This window comes from Mus pahari, chromosome 10, assembly GCF_900095145.1.
Source record: "Mus pahari chromosome 10, PAHARI_EIJ_v1.1, whole genome shotgun sequence".
In the NCBI taxonomy this organism is placed as follows: domain Eukaryota; kingdom Metazoa; phylum Chordata; class Mammalia; order Rodentia; family Muridae; genus Mus; species Mus pahari.
The window spans coordinates 107,314,303-107,324,266 of NC_034599.1; the positions used below are offsets into that span (position 1 = coordinate 107,314,303).

Here is a 9,964-nt window from a genome sequence, read left to right on the forward strand (position 1 = left end):
AAAAGAAAAAAGAAACAGCCAAAACCCCCAAACGGAAAAAAAAAAAAAAAGCCACAACCAGCCCCACCCCCACCAGGGCAGTTGTAAGTGTGATGTCATGTCTCTGACACAGTGACTTGCTTCCAGGTTTCTTTTGATCAGTGTTTTATTTCAGCAAAAAAGAAAAGCAAACTAGAATAGGGTCTCTTGGAGAAACCTGAGAGGCCAACGCAACGGCTGCCCAGTGCGCATGCCCAGGATCTGCCTCTCTGCCCCAACAGCACTGGACTACAGGGGCTGTGCCCAGATGTTTTGTGGGTGCTGGGGAACTGAGCCTGGGTTCTCCTGTTCACACATTCTCTTTTCCCATTAAGTAATTTCCCAGACTATGGCTCTGTTTCTTGCCTGACTTGATAACATCCCAACCTCCCCTCCCAGGCCCAGTTGCTCCACCCCGGAACTTAAGCATCTCTTAACCCCACCCACATCTCAGTGTGTGGTCTTTTCATTAAATATTTTTGCCCCTCTGATAAGTAACTTAAATTTATGATGATGATGTTTAGTATTATGTTTATTATGTTTATTATTACAGGGTTTCTCTGTGTAGCCCTGGCTGTCCTGAACTTGCTCTGTAGACCAGGCTGGCCTGGAACTCTAGACCAGGCTAGCCTCAACCTCAGAGATTCCTTCAAGGCGTGCCCCACCACCATCCAGTATGAATTTATTAGTTTTAAAGTAGTTAATCAATTACTTATGGAATAAAACTATTCGATGAACACAACCTATGCTTCAAATGTATAATACTGTGGGCTTTGAAAAATGTCCACACTCACCTGATCATCATCATCGTTCTCCGGAGAGGGGACATACTTCAGACTTGTGTTCCTGTCCCTTTGGGCAACTCTGTGTGGCTGGTAGTGTGGAGGCTTTCCTGGGGAGACAGGAACAGACGTCTAGTCACCTGAGATTGAACACTATCGACAGATTAAAGAAAAAGTCCGGCCCAAATCTAGCTGGGTGAGCCAGCTGAGTTTGTTCGGGTTATTCCCTGGAGCATGTGAAACCCAAGCTCAGCTGCGTCCCTGAAAGGCCCGCCCCAGCTTGAGTGACAACCCTGAGGTTCCGGCTCAGCCTGCAGGCAGCTCCACCAGGGAGACTTCTCTCCCTTAACAACTGCGCTGCTTACAGAACCTTGGAGCAGGACCCTGGAACTTTCGAAAAGTTCCCTAGTTTGTTTAAGTTTCTGAAGATTGGGGCTTCCTAAGTCCTTGACTCTTAGGATCCTTCCTCCCTCTGGAGGTGATGGAGCCATCGCACGAAGTATCCACTCAGTACAACAGGCTTTCTCATCTCTGACTTCATTTTCCTTTAAAAAATATGTATGTATGCATGTATGTATGTATGTGTGTGTGTATATGTGTGTATGCATGTATGTATATACATATGTATTTTTGAGACAGGGTCGCACTATGTAGCCATGGCTATCCTAGAGCTCACTATGTAGACCAGGCTGGGCTACACAGAGCCCCTCCTGTCTCTGCCTCCCAAATACCCGTATTAAAGGTGAGCTACCCCATACCTGGCTGTTTTTGTTTTTTCTTCACTTTTTGAATCAAATTTCATTAAAATGGAATCATATGGGCAAACCTTTTTACATCTGGCTTCCTTTTCTTCATATTTGGTTTATTTATTTATTTATTTATTTTGGTGTGTGTGTTTTTAGCATTGGTTTATTTGTGGATGTGTGGATGTGTTTTCTCCAATTTGAATGTGGAGGTCAGAGTGCCACACAAAGGAGTTGGTTCTCTCCTTCCACTGTGCAGGCTGCAGAGACTGAATCAGGTCAGAGACTCCTGGGCAAGAGCCTTCTATGTTTGAGACATTTATTTATTTATTTATTTATTTATTTATTTATTTATTTATGAGTACGCTGTAGCTAGCTGTACAGATGGTTGTGAACCATCATGTGGTTGCTGGGAATTGAACTCAGGACCCTCAGAGCAGCAGTCAGTGCTCTTAACCGCTGAGTCATCTCACCAACCCCATTTGGGACTTTTTGCTGGCCTAATGATATATTTTGTAGGCTCAGACTGCACTTGATATAGCTAAGAATGACCTTGAACTTCTGACCCTTGAACCTCCTGCCTCTGCATCTGAAGATGCTGGGATGGAAGGCTCGTACCCACATCCCACAGATGCCCACATTGCGGTTGAACCTGGGGTTTCATGTACACTGGGTAAGTGTCTAGCCCTTTGCAACCTGCTTTGATCTTCTCCTTGCCAGCTGGTGTTCTATTCCACTAGAGCACGTCACCATGTGTCACGCTGTTCATCCACTGATGATGCCCAAGCTGCCCCTGATTGGCGCAAATGAGGGAACTATGAGCAGTTCTGAACAAATCTTTCTGTGGATGTCCATTTTTGTTTCTTCTGTATAGACGCCACAGCGCTTTCTGGGACAGGAGGGCAAACGTACTCTCATGGGAGACAGCTGGACAGTTTTCCCCCGTGCCTGCACAAATTATACCTCTAGAACATACCATTTCCCCAGAGGAGGACAGGCCAAGACAGACCTGAGCAAAGATAATGTTTAACATGCCATCAGGGTTAGGTAGTGAGTTTCAAGATGACTTCTATGATGTTAGCAGGCACTACCGTCGATGGGTCTCCTGGCATTCTGGCAGGCAACTTTCAGTGTCTCCTCCAGCCCAGACATGTGAGATCTCACCCCTAGGTTGTCTTGCCAACTGCTAAGCTGAAAGTAGCTGGGTAAATTCATTTATACTTACACGGGAATGGTGCTCAGCCCTCACTCCATCAACACCCTCAAATATCCACATTTGAAATGGGAAACTTAACCACCTAAAGGAATTCATCCGTGCTGGTTGCTTCGGAGGAGAGGTGCTGTCCTTTTAGTGTAATCTGAAAGTTATGTGGGGGCTAGCAAGATGGTTTGAGTTGTTAGAGGCACTTGCCTTCTAATCTTATGTCCTGAGTTTCTCTCCTCTCTCTCTCTCTCTCTCTCTCTCTCTCTCTCACACACACACACACACACACACACACACATAATTGAAAGTTGTGTGATGCCTTGGGCTATTGAGGCACTATCTGTGGGGGTGTAGGCGGGAGGGATGTGAGTGTGAGGTTAACCTGGGCTAAAGAGTGAGTTCCAGACTAGCTTTGGCTCATGAAAATAATGTGAGCTGGGAAATGATGTCTGTCTTATGCCTGATGTGGTTCAAATCCCAGAAAGTACTGGGAGAAGCCAGGTCCTTCCACAGCTGTGTCCTAGCTCACTAACTGCAGACAATTACTCATGGTTTAGCACCAAACTCCTGCTCACCCTTCAGCATTTGGCTTCCCTAAACAGGACTTTTCAAAAGGACAAACTATGGGATTGTTGTCATCTAGCACATGGGCAGCCATGTTAAGGGCACATGACACCCATTTACTGGCTGTGTACATTAATATGAAGGGGATTTACAAACTGCACAGAAAGACTGCTGTACTAATCTTAACAGTGCTATTATTCTCTATTGACTGAGTAATTGAGGCAGGGTCTTGCTATGTAGCCCATACTGGCCTGGAACTGGTAGCAATTCCCCTGCCTTAGACTCCAGAATGCCAGGATTACAGGGACATTGACCACCAGGCCAGGCAAGAGAGAGCTGGGTTTATGTGCTCTCCAGGGAGCCGCTGCTGGAGAGGCAGGACCCTGAAAGGATCTTCTGTGGGGGGGGGGGGGAGAACCAACCTTGGGGTTGATAAGTGTCTTATGAAGCTTAAAAGTGCAGCTTCTCAGACCAACCACTCTCCAAACCTAGGAATTCTACGCGCTCTGGAGGTCACCAAGAGCTGAGTGATAAAGATGTTTAGGAGCTCTGAGGTGATGTAGGAAATGCCTTTGAAGGAAATCCTTCTAGTGTGTTGAGATTATCAGCGATTACCACCACGCCCGGTTCTCTGCGGTGCTGGAGAATAGAACTCAGGCTCCGCGCCTGCCAGGCAAGCCCTCTGCCAACTGAGCCACATCTCCAGTCCCAAGATGGCCTTTTCCTAATAGGATGGAGGAGTTCGCTGCCCTGAAGACCTAGGCTAGCAAATCAGCAGCTTTCCATCTTCATTTAAAAAACGGTTCGTTTAAAGAAGGTTCTGTCTATAAGCCCGTGCCCAGTCAACCCAGCGTGGCGACGGTCCTCCCCCTCGGGGGTACCCACTGCCCGCCCTCCAGGCCCCGGGCGCAGCCCCTTTTGGCACCACAGCTCCCAGGTGCCCGGCGCGAAGGCGGAGCCGGACAGCAGCCGCCTGGGTGGCGCCACCGAGACCCCCGGGAGTTCGCGGGTCCCAGCGCTCCGGCTGCGACTCCCGTAGCATCTCTGCCGCGGTACCAGCATCCCCCGGACCTCTCTGGACGCGCTCAGCCCGCGGACGCCTCCACCATGAGCGCGGAGCCACTATGGCCGGCGCCCGGCAGCCTGCCTGCGCTCTGCGCCGTGCTGCTCCTGCTGGCTCTGCAGCCGCCCCCCGTGCGCGCCGAGGGTGAGTGTCCGCAGCCCGGAGGCCAATCGGGCGGAGATGCTGTCTGGGACTGGCCACTCTGCGTCCCAGCATCACCGGCCCGGGCCCTTCCCCGCCACCTCCTGCCCCCCCACCCCCACCCGCGAGAGCTCTAGAGTCACGTCTTGGCTGCCCTCGAACTTCCCCTGCTGGGACTGATTTTTCATCTTCCTCCTTTTCTTAGCGTCTATTAAGTGGGTGCCCCTCCCCGAGGCTGTGGTTAGAAAATCTGCGAGTTGTCCAGGAAGATCTTGAGTGGGGATCAATGCCCTGGGCCAAAAGGAAATCAGGGTGTCTCGGGTAGAGGACACAGCTTCAACTGAGGCGCTTGGGGGTTTGGGGGAACATGGGACATAAGGTTTAAAAACAAACAGCACGGCGGGAGCCGAGCTGCCAGGTAAGGGTGGATGCCTTGGGACAGGAGGTGGAAAACCAGGCAGCGGCCAGATGATGTTGACCCACTTTGTCCTATTGAAGCCGAACTCAGCTTTAACATTTTTAAACATTTGGTATTTATTCTGTGCTTGTGCTTTACTTTGTTTTTAAAATCCGAATTCAGTTTTAATTTTACAAATTCGGGGAAAGGGTGTTTACACGCATGTTTGTCATCGTATGAGTGTGGAAGTCAGAGGACAACATGGATTCACTCCTTCCCGGTGCACTACGCGGGTCCCTGGGATGGAATTCGGGTCATCAGGCTTGGCAGCAAGCACCCTTACCACTGAGCCATCTCGCTGGCCCTTGAATTCGGCTTTTGATACTTGCCTGAAACTGGTGGGATTAGAGCCCTGTGTCAATACAATTTCCGTTTGAAAAGCGAATTCAGCTGTGTTTAGACGTCGAAACAAAACCCCTCTGAACTGGAGGATGTGAAGGGAGCCTGCTGTCCTCAGCCTCCGAGCGAGCAAGCGGTTCTAGGAAGTCCACCCTTAGGACAACCTCGACCAATAGGGGAGAAAAGCCCTCGGCTGATTTAGGAAGCTTTGCATAGATTGAAATATAGCTATTTTAATTTGGTAAAGCATAAGAGATGAAGCTGAAGATCAGGGAAAGAAACCCCTGGTGCTTGAGAAAACAGTGAGGGGACACTCACTCCACAGACACTACGGGTGCCAGGATTATATGTGTCATGCTCGCCCTGGCCATGGCTTTAAGCATTAAGAGAGAACATTTTTAACTCTGAAGGTTGTTAATGACTCCTAATTAGTTACCAATTAATTTATGTGGCAATGCTGTAGAAATATCCTGCCACTGAGCCATAGCCTCGGCCCCAAATTTTTAAAATAAATAAATAAAGATCGCTTTTAGAAATCTAGATATGCCTCATAAAAATTACCATTTAAAAATGCAGACCTGCGGTTTTATTTTGTTGTACAATGTTTGTACATCTAATTCTAGAACATTCCATTACTGCCGCATGGAACCCCTTTGCAGTATGTCCATTGGTAATGCTTTGGGATTTCCGGCCTGATGTTGAGTTATGAAAATTAAACTGATTTTTAAAGAATGCACGTTGAAGAATTGGGGTTGTAACTTTTGAACAATGTCTACTTTTGTTCCAATTTTAATTTCTTCGACCAGAATCTCTTTCCATGATGTTTTATCGAGTTTCACCCCATTATGAACGCTTAAGCAGAATGCCACATGGATGAAGACCAAAGTTTTGTGCCTCTCTGGCTTGGGGAGGGGCAGAGAAAATAGAAGGCAGGATTGTCATTGAGCAAGGAGAGACTGGGGAGCCCAGCGAATGTTTGTCCTTGCTGGAAATGCTTCCCGTTCCCATCACCCCACCCCACCCCCGCCCGCCACACCTTCCTTTTTCCTCTCTCCGCTCGACCTATGGAGAATTATGAGCACACTTCATTTTAAGAAAACTCCGCATGCTAAGCCCTCCGTTGTATAGTGGAGCTATGGAAGAGTCGTAAAGCATACTGTGAACAGATTCCTCCCTGGGTCTGTGCTTACTGGCCTTCCACACACCTACTTATCTGAGTCTACGCAAGGATGAGGGAGATTGACTATTTAGCAAAGAATCGTTATTATAGATATTTGAAGAGATTTGGACAAAAAAAAAAACCCTCAGTCTCTCTCTCTCTCTTTTTTTTTTTTTTTTTTTTTTTTAAGACAGGGTTTCTCTGTATAGCCCTGGCTGTCCTGGAACTCACTTTGTAGACCAGGCTGGCCTCGAACTCAGAAATCCGCCTGCCTCTGCTTCCCGAGTGCTGGGATTAAAGGCGTGCGCCACCACGCCCGGCAAAACCTCAGTCTCTTAAAAAAAAAAAAAAAAATAGAATTTAAGGTCTGGTGAGATGGCTCAGCGGTTAAAGCACTGACTGCTCTTCCAGAAGTCCTGAGTTCAATTCCCGGTAACTACATGGTGGCTCACAACCATCTGTAATGGGATTCGATGCCCTCCTCTGGTGTGTCTGAAGACAGTGACAGTGTACTTATATACATAAAATAAATTTTAAAAAATTAAAATTTAAACAAAAACATTTGGTAAATGTGTGACTGATCCAACATGTCTCACATATACAAAGTAAGGGACCACAGTATTTCTGCATTTTACTTTGTTTTCTCTCTGTGTGTGTGTGTGTGTGTGTGTGTGTGTGTGTACAGGTTGTGCATGTACACTTCTTGTGGTGTCCAGTAGTCGGCACCAAGTGTCTTCCTTAATCCTTCTAGTTTGGGGGGGAGTTAGAAATATTTTTATTTTTTATTATTTGTAATTATAGTGTGTGTGTGTGTGTGTGTGTGTGTGTGTGTGTGTGTAGGTGCCTTCTGACACTGGTGAGGTGGGATTCCCCAGGGGTGGCGTTCCAAGTGTTGTAAGCTACCCTGTGTGGGTGCTGGGACCTAAACTCTGGTCCTCTGCAACAGCAGTTTGTGCTCTTCATCACTGAGCAGTGCTGGCCTCTTCACCTTGTTTTTTGAGACAGGGTCTCTCAATGAACCTCGAACAAACTTGTCATCAAGTCCCAGGCATTCCCCTGTCTCCACCTCCCCAGTGCTGGGATTCCAGGCATGGGTAGCCATACTCAGAGTTTATGTTATTGGGGAGTGGGGCACCAGCCACATTCACAAGTGGAGGGCAAAGACAACTTTTGGGAGTCATTTCTCTCTTTCTACATTTACTGAAGTTCAAGGATCAAACTCAGGTTGTCAGATTCATGAGGCAAGCTTCCTTACCTCCTGAGCCATTTTGCCTGCCCCTGTGGGAGCTGGGGATTGAACTGAAGTCGTCAGGTTAGGGCAGTAAGCCCTTTACCCGATGAGTTATTTCCTAAAACTTACTTTTTGATTTTTGAAATGAGGAGAGAAAAAAAAAAAACCCTTCATATTAACTAAATTTAAATGAACTGTGGGTAATGAATTCAGAAGACTCATTAATATAGTTCAAGTCTACAGAGTAACTACTGCATACCAGGTAATGTCCTTGCTGACAAAGGCAGAACGATGAAGAGAAATGGGTTCTTTTATCGGGGAACCTTAAAAGTGCCCAGAGGTACCCAGGCGTAGTGGCGCACGCCTTTAATCCCAGCATTGGAGAGGCAGAGGCAGGCGAATCTCTGAGTTCGAGGCCAGCCTGGTCTACAGAGTGAGTTGCAGGACAGCCAGGGCTATACAGAGAAACCTTGTCTTGGAAAAAAAAAAAAAAATTAAACCAAACCAAACCAACCAAATAAAGGAACAAAACACAACAGGAGAGCTGTGGTCAGCTTGGTGAACACAGCGCCAGCTTCTGTCACTGAGGAGATTTAAAATAAAGATGCTGCGGAGTGGAGACACTGGGATTTGGCGGCAGGCATTAGGGTCATGGTCTGCTTCGTCCCTCATAAGTGGGAAGGTGGCTCCCTTCTCTCTCATCTAAAAGGATTTGGGGCTCTGTAAAATATGATTTTAGTTTCTTGATGTTTGCTTTGGTAGTGAAGTCTTTGGGTTTGAGTTTTTCTTGTGGGAAGATTCAAAATAATTTTTTAGAAATGTTACTACATTCTTAAATCTCATTTTGTGTGGAGGGAACGTGAAAGCACATGGGGGGGTGGCGGAGGACAAAGGTGGGAGTTGGTTCTCTCAGGCGGTGACCAAGGTGGGTTTAAGGGATTAGAAGTCAGGTCACTAGGGTTAGCAGCCCAGAATAGTGATCAGCCCCAACATGATTTAATGTCTTGAGGAAATAAAGGAATATTCAAAATTGGGCCAATTTTGCAAAGATTTTGGTTGTTCTTTTGGCTTTTCTTCTTTATTTTTTATTTTTTGTTTTCGTTTTTGTTTATTTTTCAAGGCAGTATTTCACTATGTAGCTCTGGCTGTCCTGGAACTCACTCTGTAGACCAGGCTGGCCTTGAACTCAGAGATCCACCATTCTCTCTGCCTCCCAGGTGCTGGTATTGAAGGTGTGCACCACCACTGCCCTACCTTTCTTTTGTTTTTGAAAGAAAAATGGTCGTTAAGGCTCAGGGATTTCTGTGGAAGACAAGGCAGACAAGACTGCAGGAGTCAGAGGTGGGGGAGGGGACTTCAAGGCAAGAGTGTTTCCCAAACACAACAGACCAGATACTCATGAACTCACAACAGTTCTGACCCCACACAAGGTCGATACAAGCTCACCCCAGACAAAATCTCGGATTGGAGAGAAGAGGTAGGCACAAAAGTTTCACCCCTAGCCGAGGAAATACTGGCATTTGACTGTTGCTAGGAGAGGGAAAGCCAGTTTCTTCAAGGAAGTGACACCTGGCACAACAGCCAGGTCAGGGGCTTTGCCAGTCAGCCAATACAAACGGGACTCAGAGTGCTGAGAGACAGGAAGTTGAATGGGCAGGAGGTGGGGGAGGGCCTGGGAGGAGCTGAGAGGGGGTGGGGAAGGGGGATGGCTACCATCAAAATATGTTGTATGAAAGTCAAAGGATTAATGAAAACATCATGGGGGTGGGGAAACTCATTGCATCTAAATCAGTGTTTCTCAACCTGTCCGATGCTGCGCCCCTTCCTCCATGTTTTGGTGACCCCAACCATAAAAGTATTTTCATTGCTACTTCATAACTGTAACATTGCTACTGTTATGAACCATAAAGTAAATCTCTGCATTTTCCAATGGTCTTAGTCGACCCCTGTGAAAGGGTCACTCTGCCCCAAGGTGGTCAAGACCCACAGGTTGAGAATGACCGATCTAAACTGTTGGTCAGCACAGCAATCTGGAACTGAGTAGGGCTTCCAGTCATGCCCTTGTCCCTCCGGGTGGCTGCTGGTGGTCATGTTTTGTTTTTTTCCCATGGAAACTCCTCTCCCTTGCTTTCAGGCTGAGTTCCCACCTCTCCCTCCATTCATGGTCTCACACACACACACACACACACACACACACACACACACACACACAATGTGCCCCAAGCTCTTTAGTGGACACACATCCATAGACAGACAGGCTTCA

At 47.3% G+C, this 9,964-nt stretch overlaps 1 protein-coding gene across 1 annotated transcript in view; it reads left to right on the plus strand.

Annotated features, from left to right (window-relative positions):
• Nucleotides 1–3,985: 3,985 nt before the first annotated feature.
• Nucleotides 3,986–9,964, plus strand: part of Susd5 (sushi domain containing 5) — a 43,102-nt gene continuing 37,123 nt past the window's right edge. The window contains exon 1 of the mRNA XM_021207300.2: nucleotides 3,986–4,518. Coding sequence (XP_021062959.1) covers nucleotides 4,419–4,518 — 100 coding nt within the window. The 5' untranslated portion in view covers nucleotides 3,986–4,418. The remainder of the gene's footprint in view (nucleotides 4,519–9,964) is intronic.